This window comes from Gopherus evgoodei, chromosome 10, assembly GCF_007399415.2.
Source record: "Gopherus evgoodei ecotype Sinaloan lineage chromosome 10, rGopEvg1_v1.p, whole genome shotgun sequence".
NCBI classification, from domain to species: Eukaryota; Metazoa; Chordata; order Testudines; family Testudinidae; genus Gopherus; species Gopherus evgoodei.
In genome coordinates this window covers 74,905,692-74,929,761 of record NC_044331.1, presented here as the reverse complement: position 1 = coordinate 74,929,761, position 24,070 = coordinate 74,905,692, and the positions used below count along the sequence as shown (strand labels likewise).

Below are 24,070 nucleotides of genomic sequence, written 5' to 3'. Positions count from 1 at the left end.
GGCCGCAGCGCAGGCGCCGCTCCGTCCAGCTGCTGGCCTGTGCCCCCGTCCAGCCCCGCGCCGGCCGCTCGCTCCCCGGCTCGCCGGGGCCGTTGCATGCGGGGCTGGAGCGGAGCCGGGGCGCGCAGACCCTGCTCGGCTCCCCCCGCCAGTGCCGGGAGCCCCGAGCGAGGTTCGGCCCCAGCCCCGGGCTCTCAGGGCGCCCGCCCGGCAGCGGGACCGCTCCCCCGTGGCCGCTCCGGCGGGTAAGAGTCAGGGCGCGCCGCAGGGGTGAACTCTTCCCGGGCATCCGCGTGTTCACACCTGGGAATGACTCTCTGGGCTCAGCTCGGTTCACATTCTGCAGCTGGATGGAAGTTGCAAGAGCTGCCGCGCCCCCTTCTCCCACCATAGCGGCTCTGCTTGCAGGGGACCCTGGGGACCCTTCTCCCGGTATAGCGGCACTGCTTGCAGGGGACCCTGGGGACCCTTCTCCCGCCATAGCGGCACTGCTTGCAGGGGACCCTGGGGACCCTTCTCCCGCCATAGCGGCACTGCTTGCAGGGGACCCTGGAGATCCTTCTCCCGCCATAGCGGCACTGCTTGCAGGGGACCCTGGGGACCCTTCTCCTGCCATAGCGGCACTGCTTGCAGGGGACCCTGGGGACCCTTCTCCCGCCATAGCGGCTCTGCTTGCAGGGGACCCTGGGGACCCTTCTCCCGGTATAGCGGCACTGCTTGCGGGGGACCCTTCTCCTGCCATAGCGGCACTGCTTGCGGGGGACCCTGGGGACCCTTCTCCCGGTATAGCGGTTCTGCTTGCAGGGGACCCTGGGGACCCTTCTCCCGCCATAGCGGCACTGCTTGCAGGGGACCCTGGGGATCATTCTCCCGCCATAGCGGCACTGCTTGCAGGGGACCCTGGGGATCATTCTCCCGGTATAGTGGCACTGCTTGCAGGGGACCCTGGGGACCCTTCTCCTGCCATAGCGGCACTGCTTGCAGGGGACCCTGGGGACCCTTCTCCTGCCATAGCGGCACTGCTTGCAGGGGACCCTGGGGACCCTTCTCCCGGTATAGCGGTTCTGCTTGCAAGGGACCCTGGGGACCCTTCTCCCGCCATAGCAGCACTGCTTGCGGGGGACCCTTCTCCTGCCATAGCGGCACTGCTTGCGGGGGACCCTGGGGACCCTTCTCCCGGTATAGCGGTTCTGCTTGCAGGGGACCCTGGGGACCCTTCTCCCGCCATAGCGGCACTGCTTGCAGGGGACCCTGGGGACCCTTCTCCCGCCATAGCGGCACTGCTTGCAGGGGACCCTGGAGATCCTTCTCCCGCCATAGCGGCACTGCTTGCAGGGGACCCTGGGGATCATTCTCCCGGTATAGCGGCACTGCTTGCAGGGGACCCTGGGGACCCTTCTCCTGCCATAGCGGCACTGCTTGCAGGGGACCCTGGGGACCCTTCTCCCGGTATAGCGGTTCTGCTTGCAGGGGACCCTGGGGACCCTTCTCCCGCCATAGCGGCACTGCTTGCAGGGGACCCTAGGGATCATTCTCCCGCCATAGCGGCACTGCTTGCAGGGGACCCTGGGGATCATTCTCCCGGTATAGTGGCACTGCTTGCAGGGGACCCTGGGGACCCTTCTCCTGCCATAGCGGCACTGCTTGCAGGGGACCCTGGGGACCCTTCTCCTGCCATAGCGGCACTGCTTGCAGGGGACCCTGGGGACCCTTCTCCCGGTATAGCGGTTCTGCTTGCAAGGGACCCTGGGGACCCTTCTCCCGCCATAGCAGCACTGCTTGCGGGGGACCCTTCTCCTGCCATAGCGGCACTGCTTGCGGGGGACCCTGGGGACCCTTCTCCCGGTATAGCGGTTCTGCTTGCAGGGGACCCTGGGGACCCTTCTCCCGCCATAGCGGCACTGCTTGCAGGGGACCCTGGGGACCCTTCTCCCGCCATAGCGGCACTGCTTGCAGGGGACCCCGGGGACCCTTCTCCTGCCATAGCGGCACTACTTGCAGGGGACCCTGGGGACCCTTCTCCCGGTATAGCGGCTCTGCTTGCAGGGGACCCTGGGGACCCTTCTCCAGCCATAGTGGCACTGCTTGCAGGGGACCCTGGGGACCCTTCTCCCGGTATAGCGGTTCTGCTTGCAGGGGACCCTGGGGACCCTTCTCCCGCCATAGCGGCACTGCTTGCAGGGGACCCTGGGGACCCTTCTCCCGCCATAGCGGCACTGCTTGCAGGGGACCCTGGGGACCCTTCTCCCGCCATAGCGGCTCTGCTTGCAGGGGACCCTGGGGTCCTTCTCCCGGTATAGCGGTTCTGCTTGCAGGGGACCCTTCTCCCGCCATAGCGGCTCTGCTTGCAGGGGACCCTTCTCCCGCCATAGCGGCTCTGCTTGCAGGGGACCCTGGGGATCCTTCTCCCGCCATAGCGGCTCTGCTTGCAGGGGACCCTGGGGACCCTTCTCCCACCATAGCAGCACTGCTTGCAGGGGACCCTGGGGACCCTTCTCCCGCCATAGCGGCACTGCTTGCAGGGGACCCTGGGGACCCTTCTCCCGCCATAGCGGCTCTGCTTGCAGGGGACCCTGGGGTCCTTCTCCCGGTATAGCGGTTCTGCTTGCAGGGGACCCTTCTCCCGCCATAGCGGCTCTGCTTGCAGGGGCCCTTCTCCCGCCATAGCGGCTCTGCTTGCAGGGGACCCTGGGGATCCTTCTCCCGCCATAGCGGCTCTGCTTGCAGGGGACCCTGGGGATCCTTCTCCCGCCATAGCAGCACTGCTTGCAGGGGACCCTGGGGACCCTTCTCCCGCCATAGCGGCTCTGCTTGCAGGGGACCCTGGGGACCCTTCTCCCGCCATAGCGGCACTGCTTGCAGGGGACCCTGGGGACCCTTCTCCCGCCATAGCGGCACTGCTTGCAGGGGACCCTGGGGACTCTTCTCCCGCCATAGCGGCACTGCTTGCAGGGGACTCTTCTCCCACCATAGCGGCACTGCTTGCAGGGGACCCTTCTCCCACCATAGCGGCACTGCTTGCAGGGGACCATGGGGATCCAATCCACGGGGAGCAACACGGTGGGGGAGAGGGAGAACTGACTTCTAGTCCCCACTCTGCCACTGACCTGCTATTCATCCGTGGTCAAGCTGCTTAACTTCCATGCCTCAGTTTCCCTGTTTGTAAGATCTGGGCAGTACCAGCCTCTGTAAAGCACCTCGAGGCTCATGTGAAAGGCATGCTATAAATGCAAAGTATGGATCCAGGCAGAAGGGCCCAGAGTATTTGGAGTTCATCCATCCAGGCTGAACGGCCTCTCTGTTTAGTCTCTTTCACTGAGTGATCTATTCATACTGCCTTAAAGCCACTCTCTGCCAAGTCCCTCACCCCTGCATTGCCTACTGGGACAGCTCTGCTCCCTTCTCTGGGACTTTTCCATGTCTCTTTCAGGGTGCAAATATTTCCTAACGGAACTAAATTGTTTATCCCTGTGGGTGGCGCTCTCTCACATATTCATTTGCATCCTAATAGCAAACAAAACTTCCCCCTCTGCACTGGACTGGAGTCAGCAGGACAGTTTGTATGTTGCATCTGAGCTGAAGGGCTGTCAGTCAAGCAGCAATGGCAAGCCTGCAAAAATGCTATACAACTTCCCCTCTGTAAACCAGGCCAGAGACTGAGGGATTATAGTTGGCATCAGATTAGAAGGCAGTTTCCATGAATATGATCTGTTGCTTGTGGCTCACGTGCCAATAGCAACAGGTACTCAAAATAATTTGTGGAAAATGGGAAGCCAAAGATTGCTCATATTCTCCTCTCAAGCAGACAAAGCTAGACGAATATGGGTATAACAATTAAAAGAGAATCTTAGCTCTCTTAAAAGACATATGGGAAACCCATTGCACTGTAAAACTATATTCCAACCAGTTACTGGTAGTAGGAAAACTTAGTAGGAGTTGTATTAACCTAAAAATCATTGTTGAATTGGTTATTGATTTTGTAACCATCTTGAAGGAGAAAAAATAACTTAGGCAAGTTTATTTTGTGCAAATATTTAGTTTTGTGTGGATTGTGGAATGCCGGGTGCCTTGAGATGAACTGACAGGAAAGACCGGTCGTGCAGCAGGGTATCTTTCTGTTGCAGGCTGGTGCTTTGGTTCTGTGCTTTGGGGGAGAGAGGCCACTTAGAAATGACCTGCTCAGAGGTAGGCATCTCGGCTGTGCAAATTTGCATGGTGAGACCTGTGATCTCTGCCTGCTGCACCTCCTGTGAAGATGAAGGCAGCTACAAGCTATCCCATTTGTGCAAATTCGGTGCAGCCCTTGGGCTTCCAACAAGTTGTCAATTATGTGAACCTTAGGTGGGTGAAGTTTGAGCTCCCCTAATTTAACACACCTAAAAGTTATCACACAAAAGGCCTAGAGGAGTTTAAATTCTTGTCTCTTTCCTCATACTTAAAAGGCAAGAACAAGAGTCCGTCATTCCAGGTCACTGGCAATGTCCTTCATCTGCGTTCTGAGCATTAGTGCCCTCTCCCTCTCCCCTATGATGCAGACACTCCGCTTTAAGAGATGGGAGACTGACTCTTTGGAGTGCAGAGCAGCAACACCGAGTTACTGACTTCAAGTGTCTGAGGTCGTCTTTCTCAAATCTCTACATTCATATTTTTTTAACTTGCGGATTTTAAATATAGGAAAATGATTAAAAAACATTGCATACAATGGCTCCGATTCATCTTCAGCTGGGTGGTGTCCCTGGAAAATTAACATCAGGTTCCATTTGTTTCCAAATGCGAAACCTCCAGTCTGAGTTAAGTCCACAAACCAGTGCCTTAGTGTCAGGATTCAAAGTAGCAGCCTGGGAGGGGAATAGGATCTAGCTTCTGAACACTGACTTTTCAGAGTGAATCAGCCCAAAGGTATTTAGCAGCGATGTACACATTTGGAACACATTCATGGTATTCCATCACAGTAACTTTCTTGCTCTCATCTGGTTCATATGGTGTCCTGTAAATAGAAGACTGGCTCAAGGCCTGCTGGAATGGGTTTATTTTCACATGGTCTGGGCTTATTTTATCTAGGTGTGCTTTTTATTTCTTTGCAAGTTCTCCTGGCTTCTCTTGTCTACAGTGTGACTCATCAGGCTTTCTGCTCTTTAGCAGAACTCAAAGAGGAGTGTCCATCAGCCCTTATTACATTCTGTTGAAATAGTGAATAATTCTTCATAATACATACTTTGCACTTGTATTGCATTCCATTCAAGAATCTCAAATCAAGCCTCCCAATCCAAGGTGAAGTAGTGGATTGTTACTATCCCTAATGGACAGATGTGGAAACAGAGGGCCAGAGTGGTTAAGTAACATGCCTAATGTTGCACAGTAAATTAGTGGTCGAATTGGGGACGGTATCTAAGCATCCTGACTCCACTGTCCTGTGCTTTAGCTGCACAAAGACCCTTCACAATTTACGTCCCCCTTGAAACTGAATGAAGTCATAAAGATGACATTTCCTTACATGCTTGCACTGACTACCAAGCAGGTGGCAAAGTGGGTGTGGAGAGAAGCTATTCATATTGGGGAAATAAAGGCAACATTTATTCAATGGAATGGCCACCCTGTGCCACTTTATTTGCAACGTGAAGAAAATAACAGGGCCAAGAAAGGAAAATGGTAAGTCTAGTATTGATTTACAAAATGCATGTCCCTCCAAGAAACCAGAGGGAGAACTGCTGGAAAGAGGGGTTTGGTTTTTAAGAAGAAAAACACATTGCCTTTGTTCACCTCCAACCCAGCTCATAACAAAGTCTCTGCCAGCCACCAAACCTCTTTTTCACACTCCTATCAGATGTGAAATGCTCTGCACGTGGCCAAGCGCTTAGAATGCCGCTGGCTGCTCCCACTGCCAAACATCCGCTCAGCTGAGCAGCATTCCAGATAGGCTTCACCTTTTCCAGCTCCAAGACAATGTGTATAAACCTCGGAGAAGGGGGCAGGGGCTACTTCAAAAGAGTGTGCAATTTCTTTTAATAATTAAATAGCCTCCCACACCCCCCCACATGTGTGGGAGCTTTCCACAGAAAAGAGAGGATGTGCTGCATGCAGAATCCCACATGGTGGACTCCATACTGCTGTCTCCTGGACTAAGAGTGCTGATGGACAAATGGAGTTTCCTTTTCTTTTGCATGTTATTAACAAAAGAATCCACAGTTCATCTTAAAGGAAACTAACAGCTGGAGCACAGTGCAAAAAAAAAAAAAGAAAAAGAAAAAAAAACCTGTAGAGAGGCTGTGGAGAAAGCACCAATGCAGTGTGCACACCTCCCCTTCCACTTCCCAGCCTCAGAGCATACTGCTTAAAATGCGTCTTAAGAAAAAGCCTCCCTACTTTTTAGTACTCCTGTAGTCCTGGTCCCTCGAGAACAGATGGAATCTTGCTCTCCCTGGTGATTTTATTTTGACCTCGGCAGGTTCTTGAAGTTCTTCGGCTGGTTGCTGGCACCATCTATGGGCCCTACGTGCGAAGGAAGATTGAGATGTTTTTTATCATCATATTATAGGAGAAGTGTCTTGCCTCAGTCAGTGTCCCAGAGTAAAGGAAGCACTAAACCTTGAGCTTCACTGATCGGCACGAGGCACTCTCAGAATTGGTCAGAGCTGGAAAAAGATACAGGTAGTTTTGGGGCCAGATGGAAAGCCAGCTTTTCATTCACTTCCTTAAGCGCTTGAGAGAATCTTAGTGCAAGGCATTAAATAGCAGGAGCACATTCTCATACAGCTAGTTCATATTACTGCAGTGCTTCCTACATGGATCAGACGGGGATTGTGAACTCATCTGAAAATGTTCTCTTCTCCCCGCAAAGGAGTTAGTTTTGGCCAAAGGGAAGGAGGAATGTAACTGAGATGTTTGGAATGTTGTGAGTTATCCGCTGAAGCGTGTGGCTTAAAAGTTTGGCTGTAAGAGACATACCCACAGGATTGCATTTCCAAGCATGCAGCTTGTGTGGCACCTACAATGCATTCAGCTAGGCCTACTACAGAGCAAGCGTCATAAGGAAGTATTTAATAGCGGAATATTGATGTCTTCCATACTGACCTTTGACCCGCTTTTGTAGGACCTGGCCTCTGGTCTGACCTGCATTGCTCTGCTGAACGGTGCTTGGGGGAGTGTTGCTTATTTCCAGCACCTGTAATGGATTCTCTTCTTGATAGCATGAGAGAGAGACAGAGACCTTTACTAGAAACAGTGGGAAAGGAACATAGCTTATGTAGCAAGCAATGACCATTCAGTATAGAATTCACTAATGCACCAGCTGAAATAAATGAAAGGGCTGCAAATGAAAGGTTAACAGTATCTATCTTTGGGAAACAGACTTAAAAAGGAAAGAATTTAAACAGTGGTGGAAGGGACCAGGGTGGGGATTGAAACTTTCAAAGTCTCCACAGGGATCTGAATGCCTTACTCCAGTTAGAATTTAATGGAAATTGGGCATCCAGTTCCCCTAACCAACTTTGAAAATCTCACCCTGAAGTCCTCTGTGTTCAGCCACAGATTGGGTGTAGCAGTCCGAGCACAATGTGCCTCAAGACTGACCTGGACTGGCTAGCCCTTGGGCTGTGAGATGGTTATACAACAGGCTTATTCAGTCTTTGGCCTCTGCGGAGGATGCCAAAATGGAGGCCAGCCAGTTCCAGTTGTGGACACCTGTCTGCTGGGCACTGATCAGAAACCAATAACTTGTTTCATATATGACACTGAACAGAAGTGAGATGATAACTTTTGGTCACTATGGTATAGGGACATATTTGAGCCAGCTACTTCCAGAGGAAATGCTTCCGAAATCCCATTACTCATCAGGAGCCATCAAGTCTACCTGAAACACGGTTTTTGTGCGTAAGTATAAGGCTCCTTAGATAAGTTCATTTTCAGCATAAATGTCTGCTGTGCCTTGTTTCTCAGAGACTAAGCCACATGTTGCAGCCGTACAGATGGAGTCACATCAGGAACTTTGGGTCCTACCTGTATGGTGACTGGTGGGGAATTTGACCTTTGTGGCGGCAGGAGTGCCATGGGATAAATTGCTCATGATCTTCAACGGCTGGAAAAGTTTAGCTCGGGGCAGCTGGTCCTCAGAAACATTGTCCATATTGTGGCTCGAGGGAGTCCGATGCTTTGCTTTCGAGATCTGAAAGACACCATCAAGGATGCTGTTGACTTAAACCTTCCAATTCAGGAGATTCTATTCTCTGACCATGGGCCACATTACACCAAAACAGGTTCCCTCACTCCCTTGTCAGTCTCTTTGGCTCAGGCTGCCCTTTAGGAAGGGGACAGAAGTGGTGTTGGGAACGTGTGATGTGTCAGCGTGAGTTATTCAAAACATTATCTGTGTTATAGCTCAGTGCTCCCTCCATCCTTGGACATAGCTTTATCCTCTGGCACTACTGTATGTGGCCTGTTTCCCCACCCACCTTTGTCTGCTGCTGCACCTATCCCCAATGGCTTCCTTTCACTACTGCCTCCAAAACCACCTCTGCTAAGTCCTCCACCTGGTCTCTACCTCCTGATCTACTCATCTCCCCGAAGGAACATACAAAGTGTCTACCTTTTGCGAGGTTGGTTCAAGGGAACGAGATCTTTTCTTCCTGGCTTTCCTCTCAACTGAGTTCTCTCGTTCTTGATCCTTCTTCAGTTCTCTCCTGGCTGTGTAGTGCAGCTGCTCCTTTCTCTGAGACTCTGCTGAGAGGCTCTCAATACTCACAGTGCCTTTCACATGAGGCTCTGGAGTGAAGCTGGACTGCAGATATTTCGGCTCCAATATATCCTCCTCAAAGAAATGCCCTGAGGTGAGTTCACTCCCATGGTCTCTATGTCGGGCTCTGGAACGCCGACTGGCTGCAATGCGGGAGATGCTTTTGGTGCTAACAGCAATCTCTGTCAGGGCCTCCAGACTCAGTGGCGCAAGAGCGATCTCTGCAGCTGACTTTCTCCTATTTAAGTCCAGGGAAGTGGGGGAACATAGCTTGGAGGTCATCTTTCCTACAGCAACACCAGTTGATTTCTGCTAAAAATCAAAGCCATGGAATGAGACAACTCAGGATTTGCTTTTTACTTAACACTTAAGGCGTTTTTCATCTTCCAAGCATGTTAGAAACATTAATCAATCACTATCACACTCTAGACAAGATGGTAGATGTCAGTTTATCCATTTTTGCAGACAGGGAAACTGAGGTAGAGAGAGTAAGGGAAATACTCAACGTTACAAAATGAGTCAGCCTTGGAATTAGAACCAGGAGTAACTGCTTCTTGGTCCTATGCTCAGGTATTAGGCCATGTCATAGTCTCTCCCAAAGTGTCCACAAATTAGCCCCAAAGGAATCATATGTGATTAGATTCTTAAAAGAATTTTACAAAGGCATCATTACATGAGATGGCACCAGAAAATACCAAACTCCATCCAGCTTCAGCTTTTGTGGGGAACAAGCAACATTCCTGGGGTGAGTATTGCAACGTGTCATCAACACAAATGTCAGAGAAGTTTGACACCCGAGCAAGAGTCACTTCATCATCTTCCTCCCTCCAGACAGACACGGGTACAAATATTACTTTGGGCCTTTGATGCGCTGAGTAGAAAATACATTGGTCTAGGGGAACTGGCTATTGATCTAGAGGCATCTGTCATATCAATTCCATGTCCCAAAATTGATGATGTATCTATCAGGGTATTTATATGACTCTCATCGCAGGAGTAACTGAGCAGTCCACGAACATTCATTTATCCTTCCCACCTGTGTGGTAGGGATTACTACTGTCCCTGTTGTACAGATAGAGAGAGCAGGGGATTTGCCTAGAGATCAGATGATTTGCCTAAGTCTATCGTGGAGGTGGGAGTAGAACCCATGGCACTTGAGTCCCTGCCTGTGCCTTATTCCTTATCTTCCTCATCTAGAAAACTAGTCTTGGATTCCTCAGTGCATCACACAACTTGCAGCCACGACTGCGCCGTGCACCCTGCTCTTGCCAGAGGAAAGTGCTCTCTGTGGTAGCTAGACCTTGAACTCTGTGCCTGCCAGTACTGACCTGGTGCAGTGGGGTTCTTGGCAAGCGAAAGAATGTAGGGCTGAGATGGGTATCTGGGTTCCCCAGTTTCCTAGTAGGTGTTGTTTTAGATGATCTGTAGCTGTCACTGTGAAAAACACACACACGGAGGCGTGAATAGATTGAATTGCATGTACAAGAGCCAGGCACTGGACCCTTTAGAGAGAGAGGGGAAAGCTAGTCAGCCCTTCTGGAGTGTTTGGAGACACCTGTTTGGATTAACTCCTCCAAAATGTAGGGGAAACCTGGACTGATTTAAAAGCAGGGGTGGGGAGGGAAGATCCAGGGTGGAAAAAGAACTTCAGAACCCAGGGAAACAGAGAGGACCCTGACCCCACTTAAAAGAGCTTCATTAACATACATTGGTTAAACTCTTTCCCACTGATTGGTTTAGAATCGAAGTCCACCCCACCCCACCCCACCCACTCACTCCCTGGAGAAAATTCTAAAACACAGAGCTACCTACCAATTGCACAATACAACAGGGACTTCTTTCCTATTGGCTCCCTTTTCTGGGGATTCCTTTAACATGGTCACTTGTTTGGGGATCTGGCCTCTAGGAACCAAGTCTGGCTTGGGACTCACATTGGAGCGACTTTGGGGGGCTCTACATCATTGGGCAATGTTCACCTTAGAGGTATGTTACTACAACATCTTGGTTTCCCTTTTTCTCTGCCTTGCCCAGCCCCCATAAAAAGCTCAATGCAAGCAGCTGGCTGTTCGTACTGTCTGTCAAGTCACCTCTCACTCCTGTTTTATTCTGTCATTAGTTTGATCTCCGCATAATAAATTGCAATTTTATATTTTCCATGTCAGACGATACCTTCCTGGGCCTGATCCTGCTCATATTGAAATCAGTAGGGGTTTTGCCACTTAGTTCAATGGGATCAGAATTAGGCCCTTCATGGAACATCTGTGTTATCGAACCCGCAAAGGACTAAATTGGACAGGATGTGCGCAGAGGTTTCCGAAAGGCTACAAGATTTTTCACCTCTGTGCTTAGCAAATGGCATGTTTGGAAAGTCCAGGACTAGGGCAGGATATGAAAAGACTGCAGAGTTCAAACCAATACCAAACCCCTGTGGCACATGAGATTCACATCCCTAATTCACATGCATCCGACGAAGTGGGTATTCACCCACGAAAGCTCATGCTCCCATATGTCTGTTAGTCTACAAGGTGCCACAGGACTCTGCTGCTTTTACATCCCTAGTTATGTGTGGCAGACAGATATTCGTTTCAACCCACCAACAACAGCAGACAGTTGGTGCTTTAGCCACATTCAAAATATAACCTCAGTCTCTACACTAGCCAAACACAATCCAACTCAGAAAAGATAAGGGGCAAGTTCCATAGTATAAAATGACAGTGCCAACAGACCTCTAGCCATAGCAGCACAGGAGCACTCTGAAATTAACTGCTGAGCTGGAAGGCCCGGGAGAATGGGCCTGATTGGCACCTGTACAGAAAAGATGGAAATGCATTCACCTGTCTGACTCCAAGACAACAGACGGAAGCTCAAACTTTGCTCCAGAAGGAAGACCCTTCCTGTTGCCAGACAGCCCTTTTCTGGCCTCTTTGTTTAGGTCCAGCTGCTGAGCTATATTCAGAGCAGAGCCACCCTGGGGTCACAGAAAAAAAGGGAGGTTGGTGGGACTGTAGGCAGACACAGCATAGATTTTTTTTCAGTACAAATCCCTCTTCACTCTGTCGGCTTCTTTACACACAGATCTCCTAATGCAATAGCCACCTGCCCTCTCTCTTGAATCTCTCGTTACAACCTGTGTTTTATTTTCAGTTTGAGACATAGCTTTGGCCTGGCACTGAAGGAGCGAAGAGAAAAATCTGAAAGCAAGGGGCATGTAAGAGGATTTCCCCACTTCATCTGCATCTGTAAACCCTCCAGCCCACAAACCTAATGGGCTTTGTTTGGCTCAAAAGGCACCAATCCACAGCACAGCACAGCTTCCTACACATGCCCACTTACTGTTGGAGCCTTTGCAACAGATATAGCCTACTAATCAAATGCAGGGAAGTTGGCTGATGAAGCATGTGTGGTTTCCTTCTTCGGGATTCAAAGCCACAACCTGCCATCACCCATCAACATTAAAGAGAGTGTCTGGAATAATTTTGGTTTCTGTATATCAACAAGACTGACAGCAAGTTTATTATTCTGAGTGAAAACCAATTCTGTGTCAGGCTTATTAGAGACAAGTCATAATAAAAGTGAGGAGCTGCCACTGGGGAGTCCCACCTGTATTACAAGACATTAAGGAGTTGTCAGTAAAATATCACTATCGCAAGAAATACTCACAAAATCTGCAAAATGAGCAGAGACTGGCAATGTCTTCCCTTTTCCTTCTGACCAGGAGTTCCTAGGGGTTTGAATGCTGGCTGTGTTTTAGGCCACAGGGACGCCTTTAGAGGTGATGGACACCTTTGGTTATCGGGGAAGCAGGTTTACTCACAGTAACCCTGGTTCTCCAAACGTATTGTCTCCACAGAGCTCTGCTGTAGGAACTGACTGCCTGGCCACAGAATCTTCTGAGTCGTAGTTGTCAGTGAAGGGGGGCATACATATCCCTCAAACCCAACATGATAGGGACTGAGGGGAATACCCTGCCCCTTCCAGCTGTCTCTTGGTTCTTCTCTACCTCCAGAAGGCCTAGGCCTTAAGCTCTGAGACAAACAAGAGAGTGTAGCCACTAAATAACAAGAGTATCTCCACTTAAGTAACACCTGAACACTAGCCATTCCTCAGGAAGTGGGCTGAAGAGGACCATCTGCTGAACGGTGACTGACCTATTATATTCCCCAAATCAGCATGCGATGTGCTATTGAGGCTCCAAGCCAGAAAAGCCCTTTAGCCTGGCACTGAATGGAATTCGCTGAGCTGGGTTCAGCTCTGCCTTACCCTCAGCGTGCTGGACATTACGGAGTGAAGCAGGAGCAGGCGGGTCAGGGTCCCCTCCTCTAGTTCACGGCAGTGCAGTTGATACAGCGTCCCCAGCGTCTCTGGGACAGGGATGTCACGGCCTGGAGTGTAGGGGTGGGAAGGGAGAACGTTAGGGATCATGGCAGAAGGAACAGCTGGCTTGATTTTTCAAATGTGCTGAGCACCTGCCGCTTACATGAAAGCCAAGGGAGGACAGTGCAGAATTTGGCCCCTGAGCAGGAAGGCCTCTGGATGGAATTATTTTTAATATTCCCCATTTGTCATCAGCTGCTGTCACTCCAGAGCAGGAGTGGTGCTGGAATTTTACCTTTGATCAGCATTTGCTGCTGCTGAATGATTTCCTCGCAGAGCAGTCCGTGCTGCTGCTGCCGCTGGATGACAAAATCCTTTTGGCACAGCAAATTCTCCTTGTACAAGGCATTTGCCTGCAACTCCGTGTTCCCCACCTCCAGCTCATGAGCCTTGCAGAGAAGCCTCAGCACCTCTCGCTGGTCCTCACTGGTGATTTGTTTGGGTAACAGCTTCTCCATCTGGGAGGCTTTTTTCTTGGCATTGGCTAAGCGCTGCTCCAGCTCCGACTGAAAAGGAAAATGAGGTTTTGTGTGCACCAGTGGGTCTGCATTGAGGTTTGGTAACATTTATTTATTAAATGCTCAAGATTCAGCTCTGGTATCTGATCCGGTCCAGCTATCTGCAGCAAGAGATTACACTTCCCTCTTCCTGGAAATGGGACCTAGGCGCATTTTGCTTAGCAGTGATGGTGAAGATCATACGTATTCTGGTATTGCTCACAATGTGGCTAGGTAATGTGCAAGGACACAAGAAGAGACAGTCCCCAGCCTGAAGAATTTACCAATGTGAAATGCTGTTTAAGCATAAAGAATTACTGGAGTACCCTAGAAACACCAGCTAATGAATCCACGTAGCACCCCTGCGAAGGAGGTACAGAAACATGATCATCCTCATTTTACAGATGGGGAAAAGGAGATAGAGAGAGTTTGTGACTTGCCCAAGTAAGAAGAACTCAGTGACAGAACCAGGATTAGAACTCAATAATTCCTAGCCCCTACCTCCACTCACTATCCATGTTATCCATATTTAAGTTCCTGTAAACACCTCTGCATGACCATCTTAAATACTGGTGTGGTAATTTCCCAAAGCAACACTCCTCAATGACTCATAACAAATATCCCTCTGCTTCCCAGGGGGAAATACAGGTACAATCTCTTCCCCTTGGTTTTATCACAGTAAGTGCAGCAGTGTCCCAAAAGCCTGTGATATAGAGCCATCTGAATACTGATACCATATTCTCAATCTCTCAGCTTCAGCCTGCAGACAGGGCTCCCAACATCCATCAGAACTAGGGTTATATGCTGAGTGGCCAAAGGGTACTAGAGGACCTCTGCACGGAGTTGACTGCTCATGTGCACTTTCTGTTTCCTCTTTCAGGTCCTCTAGCGTCTGCAGTGCTGGCTCTGCCTCCATGTGATGGCCCACTATGCTGCTAACATCACTTCCACCCTGGGACTCCAGCTGGAGCATGGAACCAGGCTGTGGAGAGGTCAGGTAAGTGCTTTATGCTTGCTCTCTCACCTTTAAGGTTGCTGTTTTTCGCAGCTCTGCCAACAGCATGTTGATCTCCTCTCTTGCTACAGTGACTTCATGAGGTTCAGGGGAACTTGGCCCCTCTACTTCTCTGTCTGCCTCCTCCATGTTTTCATCTTCCTTTCCATTCACCAGCTTGTTATAACACTTCCGAGCATGCTGAGTCTTCTCTCGTTCCCAGCTGCCAGCAAAAATACAAGAGTCAAAACCACTAGGGGCCCAGCAACTGTCACTCAAACACTAGCTAGCCCATGACTCAATGCCATATTTGCCCAGTCTTCTGGTGCTTTCCCCATTTCTGCTGGCATGGCAACAACTGAACTAACTACACTAAGCCTGACAGCACCATGGTCAAGAACATCACGTATAGTAGCCTGCAAACAACCTCCTAGTTTCTGGGGTGGATATAAAGAGAGTCTCCAAAGGGAGCGCTGCCTCTGCCATCACTACAAGCTGCTGTAGCAGCAGCTGCATAGAGATATTTACTGGATGTACGTAATCTAATGGAGATTGTTTTTCTGAAACTTACCTGAATTTTATAGTGCTATAAAAATGTACAGAGGTGTTGAATAGACTGGCAAATAAGCACCGTACTCAGAACTTACCACAACTCATAGTTTGTCCAGTGGCAAAGACTGGTTTAGCTCTATTTACAATGGGAACGTGCACAGCTGCAGTATGGGAAGGTGGAGAGAACACAGCAGAAGTACAGGGCGAGATACCCCAGAGTTGAGGATGTTAAGGCCAACAATCCAGGTTTGCCATGATGAGATAACATAGATTTAAATGAAAATTCAAGTCCAGGATAGTGATCAGACAAAGGGTTTTTTGTTTGTTTGCTTGTTTGTTCTCGGTGGGGAATCTACCATTTGCACTCTCAGTTTTGGCTCTAAACTTTATGCTGGAGAAAACTGGCAGAACTACCTGCTCAGGGTAGTATCATTACTTTGTATCAATGATACCTTTGACCACAAGCAGCCTCTATGAATGAAGAACTAGTCTAACTCTTCACTTACATTTCACAATGGCAGCTAAAAGCCACAGAATTTCCCATGCTGGAGATCCAGTCCCTTTGGAAAGGCACCATCTTACGTTTCTACATATTGATGTTGCAACTGTAACTGATAATTGCAGTGTGTTGAAACCAGACCTGAACCGTGCTATCTCGCTCCCGAAGCGCTAGGAGGGATCTGGTGCTTGTGTCCAGATAGCAGAATCTCCCTTCTATCATAGTGCAGCATTAAATCACTATGCCTCTAGTAGGTTATTCTGCCCGGTGGTCTGAGACTTTCCTGCCTCAAGACCATGTTGAACTACCGTGGATGTTTTATCCCTTTTATCTAGAAAAGTCTTGTGTCCAAACAAACTCAGATACAGATGTATATATTTTTAAAGGAGTCTCTTACCCCTGCAGAGCCCTGAAATAGTGAAAGCCACCAAATTCTTGCTCTGCAGAACCCCCTCCCCACCCTGGGGAATGAACACAGGCAGGATATAAAGGGAACACTTGACTTCTTGTAGGATAAGATGCATTGTTTACAGGCTCCATTTGTAACAACCCAGTGCTGCAGTAGGGATTGAGGGCACTTTGCTGGAGATGCTCATGTCTGTGCATAATCAGGCTCGAAGGTTGTTCTCACCTTGTTAGTTCAATCTCTCTTGTGCACAGACTTCCTCTAACCACTAGTACAATTGCCAAAGGGACAGTCGTGTGTTGTTCTGTATGCATATGTATGAGACTGGTGTGTTGCATGCAGTGAACCCAAAAACCAGATCTGCAACACTGTTTCTTACTGAAAACATAGGCTACGTCTACACTGCAATTGGGAGGCAGGATTGCAGCACATGTAGACATCCCTGAGCTAGCTTTGATCGAGCTAGCTCACTACAAATAGCAATGTAGCTTTGGTGGCATGGATAGTGGCACAGGCTGCCTGCCTGAGTATGTCCTCAGGGTCCCAAGCCAGACTGTACTCAGGTGGCTAACTTTTATCGCCAACAGTGCACTGCTATATTTAGCAAGCTGGATCCATCCAAGCTAGCTTGGGTACGCTTGCACCTGCTGTAGTCACCCCTCCTGACTGCTGTGTAGACACACTCTGTGTGCCTTTGGCAGGGAGCTGCAGCTATGTTACATTAGAGTTTCTCATAGGGATGGCAGGGATCTGCATATTAACTTGGTGTTTATCAGTAAGAACCCAGCTATGCAGTGCTCATACTCACTCGGCAATCGTTAGCAAATGCCTGGAGGTATCAATGTGTAGCTCAGTGTTGGTGTTCTCCAGCTCCATGAGGCTGCGGCGCATCTCCATTTGCTCCTTGAAAGCCCCTATCAACTGCTCCCGTAACTTGTTCATCTCTTGCTGGCTGTACGCCTCCGAATCCTGATGTGCCTCCACTGGGGGAGAAAACAACATCTCTTCTGTTTCCAATCTGCCAGCATCTCAGAACAACCCCCTGGGACCGCTAAGGCCCAGAAGAGATTCCTTTGGGGGCTATCACCCATTCCATGTGTTATAAGGCATGGCTGATACGAACCTTTGTTATTCGGCACTCCAGTGGGTCAGTGGTAGCGTTGTACTTTGAAGCCAATGGGACTATTAACTTTCAACATGTACTTCAGTGCTATGTTGTATCATGGCCACTTTGCCCAAAATAGTTTTCATCGGTGCTGCTTGGGAGGGAGTGGTGAGAAGAAGCCTGCATTGCAGGGGCACTTACCTCACTCCCAGGGAGGGAAAATCAGAATCTGCTGCATTGTTTTCCCCTTCCTTGTTACCTGGGAGCTGTTTTCTCTGAAAATGGTCCAGAATATTTCTGGCTGAGATCCACTAGCCTTTGGGGGAAAGGGGGCTTGTCTATCAGACACCTTTACTATTTTCTGTTATTGGAAGGAACATTCCCCACGGTGAGATCAATTGAAAAATTACTCTGAAAACAAAAGTACTCCAGGAACTGAAATAAAGCTCTCTGACCTGACACAGTTAGTATCAGAGCCTGGAGTTGTGCGGGCAGCAAAATAATAATTACATGATATCATTTGCCCTTATATGTAGACTGTTGTCACGGGATCTCAAAGCACTTTTCAAAGGCAGATAAACCTCATTTTCCAGTTGAGGAAATTAAGACACAGAGAGGCTAAGTGTCTGCCCAGAGTCACACAGCAAGTCAGTAGTAAAGATTGGAATGGAATCCAGGTTTCCTGAGTGCTAGTTCTCTGCTCGGACCACTAGACATTGCTGCCTTTTCCACCTTTTTAAAAGCACCATATAAATGTAAATGTATGCAGCTCTGTAAATGTAAAAATGGGACAAGGGAAAAGACTTGAAAAACCCTCTGTAAAAGAGACAAAGACCACTCAGATGTGATAAAGGGACACTAGAGGGGAGAGTTTGATGAACCCATACTATCATAAGTGTATTAAAAAAAAAAAAAAAGGTTTGCTACAAATATATGATCAGCATGTGGAAAAGCTAGAGCCCGTCTGCAAGAAAGCCTTTAAAGGACACATGAAAGGGACACTATGGAGGGTGTATGATAATCACTCATCAACAAGATGATTACGAAGAGGCACAACAGATAGAAATGGAACCTTGACAAGACCAGCATCTGCTCCCAGCTCTACCTTGTACATCCCTGAGGCCAGAGCTGACGGCACTCTTCTCCTTTTCCTGATTTTCAATCTTTGCCTTCAGACCCTCAATCTCCCTGCGTAAATCTGAAATGATGCTGGTGTACTGTGCAATGTGATAGGAGACATTCAGCAGGTTGCGTTTTACCTGGTGGGTGAGAACACACATGGTCATTAATCCCACAGCCTGCTTTGTCACTTCGGGGCAGTGAGGGATTAAGTAACCCTCATTCTATGGGATAATTGTTTGTAGATCGTTATCTATCCACCTTCTCCGCACAGGCCTTTCCTTCTGCCACACTCATCAGCCTTCCATTTTCTCTGTCTCCATTCACTCCTTTCCCTCTCAGCCATTATAGTATCTGCCTTCTTCTTCTTGCCATGCGCATTGCTGTCTTCCTTCCACCACACCCCGTACACTGTACGTTGTCCTCTCGCTTTCCATTACACTTGCTTCCCCATCCTTTTGCCATGTTACTAACTCCTCACCTCATTGTAAGGCCTTCTCCCCACTGCTCTCTTCTGTGTTCTTCACCTTCAACCAGGCGGCCTTTGTTCTCTCTCCCATCAAGCCTTCCAACACGCATGCTGTGCAAACCACTTGCCCTTTCTCTCCCCTGCCATACACTGTATCCTCCTTTCCCAGCTCGGTTTCCCTCCAGCATACCTTTCTTTTCCCCGGGCATGCTTTTAGTCTACCCAGTTTAGCTATTGGATTGCCTGCTTGCTTACCCTTGTCTTGATGTTTTTTGCTCGATAAGCATAGATCAAGGTTGTTCGCGATTCTTCAAAGTAGATGCTGGCAGGACTGATGTGGGCAATCATAACTGTCCTGCTGTTCCCCCCTAATGAGTCCTAAAGGAATGCAACATTTCCACTGTTTAGCTTTAAAAGAATAGAGGCCAGGTGTGTTTGAAGAAACAGGCAACACATAATAAGTGAAAACATACAGACCTAAAGAAACACTCATTAAGATGCTCATTTAGATTCCAATGGAGGATATCAACTAAAGGCTATAGGAAAAGCTGGTCAAAACATTTTCAACAAACAGCTTTTTTTGACTACCTGGGATTTTTGCTGGAAAATCTCCGTTTCCATCAAAACACCAAAAATGTTTCACATTTTTTATTTTAAAAGTCTACACATTATTTTAAATGTTATTTGTTTGTTTGTTTTCAATATTGTGTGTGTGTTTAAATATATTTTTCAACCAGCTATAGCAGTAAGATCAACACGACGTACTTGGGCTGAGATTCATACCGAAAGCAATGAAAGCACTCTAGGATCCATAACCAAATACACCAAATAGCCATGGTTACGCAAGTCACCGCTGAAGTTCACCATGTTACCAGTAACAGCGCACTAGCACAGTCCAGGACTTCCAAACCTTGACTTTTTATTTATGTGGTCACAATAAATTACTGGGTGGGTTTGAAATCCCACACAAGATCCTGGAGTGATTTCCTAAACTTAGGAAGATAAAGGGGTCAGGACATGAGGATCAGCTCTCAAGGGCCATCTGACTTGTGCACCAATACAAGCCAGCAACCCAACGTGTCGATTCCCTTCCTAACCAGTTGCATACAGTACCTTCAACAAGCGTGTCAGTTTGCTGTCTCGAAAATTGACATACTGGGCCCGACTTCCTCCCTTCTCGCTCAAGGCACTGATGCAGTTCCCCAGAGCTAGCAGCGAGCGGTTGATATGAGCTCCCTCCTTCATTCTCTTGCCTCGGTTCCGAGTCTGCTTGGAGAGGGAGAGAAGTCATTTCAGAAAGGCAGAGTTGTACTGTGGGAATGGATTCACCCATGCAACCTTAACATCGGGATCTGCATTTCAAAGCATGAGCTTCTCTCACAAATCTACATGGAAACCAGGACTAGTCAGCTCTGACATAAGTGGGTACAGTGTCCATTGAAATCTCACAACAGAACTGAATCTGACCCACAGTCTTCATTAGAGGTTTTGCAGTAAACTAAAAATCACCCTCCGATGACTTGTTTTCTGCAATTGGGGTTGCAGAACATAGAAGATCTAACATCTTTCTGTGGAAACATCCTTCCATCCATTCATTACGATACTGGTCTTCTACTGCCAATCACTTCTGTGTATCTCTGTTAATATATTATAATAATGCCTAACTTATATGGCATTTGTCATCAGTAGATCTCAAAGCGCTTTACAAAAGAGGTCAACATCACGCTACTGATTTTACAGATGGGGAAACTAAGGCACAAAGAGGTGAAGTGACTTGTCCAAGGTCACCAGCAGGCCAGTGGGTGAGCCAAGAATAGAATCCAGGTCTCCTGAGTCCAACCAAGTATAGTGCCCTGACGGCATCCAGCCATCTGCTTATCCCACCCTTCTTGTTATTGACCCTCCCACTGATTCGTAAATTCTTCCTTCCACCAAGAGGAATCCATGACCTGGATGCTGCTGGAGTCCTTGGAGTCTTAAGCCAACGCCCATCACCAGCATCATCACACATTTTCAGGGTGAGAACAAAGCTAACAATTTGTAGATTTTTACTGCTGATTAATTCAAATAACAACAGATTTATATTAATCTTTCAGGAAGCCACAGGCAAATGCCATGGTGCGTAGTGTGTTGTGTACATCCTACCAATTGCACAGCTTGTTATACGTCTAGTTATTTTCTGTTTTAAAATTTCATGTACATTTACATGCATGTTTAGTGCAGTCCTTGGGCTCTTGGCAGATTGTCATGGTGGCCTTTAGTACTGCGAAGTGTCAGTACTTTGCTCTAACCACTGATCTGGCCACCTCTCCTTCAGTATCTCCTTCCATCCATCTAAATATCACTTATCCCCATCAAGTGGTAAAGAAGAGTACCAAGAAGTGGCAATCAAAGCCTTCAATTCTCCTGCCTGCTTGTCCACCTCTTTCCCACTCAGTTCTGTATTCAATCAATTCATTTTCACTTTCCTTTTGACATCCATCTACCATTCTGAGCCCTTTGCCTAAGAGTCCATCCGTCTTTTCAGACAGACTGCATACCAGTCTTGTGCATCCATCCTTTCTGTCTTACAGCATCTGTCCATGCAGTATTCAACATGTCTAACCTTCCAGTGATTCATTGTCTTCTATCCTCTTTTCTATCTTCTCTTCCTTCCTGCAATCCAATGTTCCACATAGGTTCTATTTATTCTAGTTTCCATCCCTTTGTCCTTCCAGCCACCTAATTATCCATACTCTCTTCATCAATGATACCAATCTACCATTTCTCCACTTTCCAAAGAACCACCACTTTTTTTAGGTATCATTTTCAAATTCTCACATTTTGCAGTGAATCATGCACATTTTGCAGATGAAACATTCTGGCTCTGATCTCCTGCATTTCTTATCTGTATTTCCTCTACGCAGTCTATGAAAAAATATTCACAGCTGTCTTTGTACGGGCCTACATGTCAACAACACACAAAGGACAATACATTTAGTTTATTCCTGCACTAAAGAATACATGGCCCACATCACCTGAATTAAAATGTTGTTGTCTCACAGGTTTTAAAATGTCAAATACTCATGCAGTCATCTTTTCCAGGAGAGTAAAACACACTTATGCTCTCTCTCTCTCTCTCTCTCTCTCTCTCTCTCTCTCTCTCTCTCTCACACACACACACACACACACACACACACACACACACACACACACACACACACACAGTTTGAGAGCTCTTTCATATCTACTCATTTCATGACATGCCAAAGAATTAAGACTTGTCTTGTGAAAGGCTGATGAACTACAAGTTATACCTGGGCTGCTCTCTCAGACCCTGCCAAGTCAACCATGAAAAGCCTTCCCACTCGCACTTCCTCATTAATATTCTTCACCCGACTCTTCTGTTTCACTGTGACCTGGAGGACTGCATGTGAGCGGGAAGATGTCTTGTTGGCAGCAGTGGGTTCCTGAGTGCGTTCTTTGTTTCCTTTTGTTAACAGCTGCATGATCTAAACAATGCAGAAAATTTAAAGATCTTCTCAGGTAATAGCATGACTCTCTCCTTCAATGACAGCCTCCTAGAGGTGTGACAATGAGTAAGCAAACAAGATAAACCATCCTGTGTGTTTGCCAGCATTGGATCAAGTTCGTGTCTCACTGAAGTCGATGGGAGTTTTGCCTTTGACCTCACTGGGACCATGACTTGGCTCATTGACTACTAATTGTATAATTATTGGGGTTTCACTTTAGGAGACTTTACAATGGGCTAAGATACGTTACCCTGGGATGCACAGGGCCTTGGCATGTTGTCTCACGTTCAACGCAAGGCAACACTGCATGACACAATAGAATACAATAACATGATGCTCCCTACCCTGGTAGCATGGCATAACCTTAGAAAAACTGCAAATCAAAAGTCAGGTTAAAGTCCTAGCATAACTACCTCACAGTACACATCAGTGAATTACAAAAGCATGTTTCAGTTATCTCCTCTCTACCTACAAAAGTTTTGTTTGATAGGGCTTGTGAACATAGGCCTTGGCCTTCCTATCCTTCCAGAAAACTGGCAATCACTTAGGGTATGTCTACACAGCAACGAAACACCCACGACTGGCCCATGCTAGCTGACTCAGGCTTGTGGGGCTTGGGCTGTTGGGGTTGTTTTATTGCCATGTAGATGTCTGTGCTCAGGCTGGAGCCTGGGCTCTAGGACCCTGTGGGGTGAGAGGGTCCCAGAGCTCAGAAGTCTAAACAGCAATGGAACAGCCCCACAGACCAAGCCCTGCAGCCCGAGTCAGCTGGCATGGGTCAGACGTGGGTTTTTCTTTTCTGTGTAAACATACCCGTAGCCTATTACTGACCCATATAGCCGATCTTGACTGCTTAGCTACGGATTTCATCCTGGTTTCTACTATTCTTGTGCCTGCCTGATTAATCCTTTCTGAGCAACTCACTTCATTAAGTAAGTCCCCATAGGATCCTGTTACATGAGATGGCTTACATCAAGGAAGGCTATGCTAATCTGTAGATGTGAGAGCCTCTTAAAACATCATTATTCTAGCGCACTGAACACCTCCCTCCCCCTGGAATTTCTTTCAGATTTACCTCCGGCGCATTTGTAGTGGAGACTTCAGTAATTCCTGCTATCTGGATGCTACCCCTAGCATCCTCTCTGAGGTCTAGGAATCCAGAGGATGGATTCAGGAGGTCACGGATCACTTCGTTATAAATCTGAATGGAAGAGAAAGGCAAAGGAAGTTTGTATGTTTGCACTGCTTTGTCCCTAGGTCAATAATAAGGTTGTTGTGCTATTTAAAATATATTGTGCGTTACATTGTCTTGGTAGAGAAGAAGAGGAGAGGCAAGCCGAGCCCCACTCCAATGCATGGCTGATACAGGAGATAACAGAGATAACATGAATGGATGATTGAGGAAATGCCTGTTACTACTGAGAGCTGTCAGAAATAATGGCAGATATACCACTTCTGCTTTACATTTTTGTTATAGGGAGTCCGAGGCAAAAAGCCATTCATCAACTCCTTTATGTATCTTAAATTATACCCAGGGTGAGTGCAATGCATTTGTCACTGTCCCCAATTGTGAGTCACCAGTAGGGAATGAGCCTGGGATTATCAGCACCAGAAGCGTAGGCTTTTACCACTTAAACCAGAGGCATAATTATTAGCGGGTAAAAGTAGTAGGTTCTTATTCTCTACGTGAACCAGCCTCTCTAGGGAGAAATGTCACATTTAGCAGCATGTTATGCATTAGAATAAAAGAAAAAAAAGAAACAAGAATTCTAGACTCAAGGTAGGAGTCACCAGTGGTGAGCTCCAGCCGGTTCA

The 24,070-nt window shown here is 48.0% G+C and overlaps 1 protein-coding gene and 1 long non-coding RNA gene across 3 annotated transcripts in view; one reads left to right on the top strand and one right to left on the bottom strand.

The window, feature by feature from the left end:
- Positions 1–111: 111 nt before the first annotated feature.
- On the top strand, positions 112–23,545 carry LOC115658550. The gene is made up of 3 exons (XR_004002332.1): positions 112–245; positions 14,480–14,596; positions 23,325–23,545. It is a non-coding gene; the product is annotated as an uncharacterized LOC115658550 (long non-coding RNA).
- Positions 5,003–24,070, bottom strand: part of LOC115658545 (kinesin-like protein KIF19) — a 32,206-nt gene continuing 13,138 nt past the window's right edge. The window contains exons 7-21 of one of the 2 annotated variants that reach the window (XM_030577650.1): positions 23,331–23,456; positions 22,040–22,234; positions 19,857–20,009; positions 18,999–19,121; positions 18,261–18,414; positions 16,859–17,033; positions 14,624–14,816; positions 13,338–13,608; positions 12,989–13,110; positions 11,563–11,696; positions 10,057–10,162; positions 8,582–9,040; positions 7,996–8,161; positions 7,072–7,179; positions 5,003–6,489 (exon numbers count right to left, since the gene is read on the bottom strand). In XM_030577650.1, coding sequence (XP_030433510.1) covers positions 6,428–6,489; positions 7,072–7,179; positions 7,996–8,161; positions 8,582–9,040; positions 10,057–10,162; positions 11,563–11,696; positions 12,989–13,110; positions 13,338–13,608; positions 14,624–14,816; positions 16,859–17,033; positions 18,261–18,414; positions 18,999–19,121; positions 19,857–20,009; positions 22,040–22,234; positions 23,331–23,456 — 2,547 coding nt within the window. In that variant the 3' untranslated portion in view covers positions 5,003–6,427. Of the gene's footprint in view, positions 6,490–7,071; positions 7,213–7,995; positions 8,162–8,581; positions 9,041–10,056; positions 10,163–11,562; positions 11,697–12,988; positions 13,111–13,337; positions 13,609–14,623; positions 14,817–16,858; positions 17,034–18,260; positions 18,415–18,998; positions 19,122–19,856; positions 20,013–22,039; positions 22,235–23,330; positions 23,457–24,070 lie in introns of both variants that reach the window. The other variant, XM_030577651.1, reaches the window with a different exon arrangement.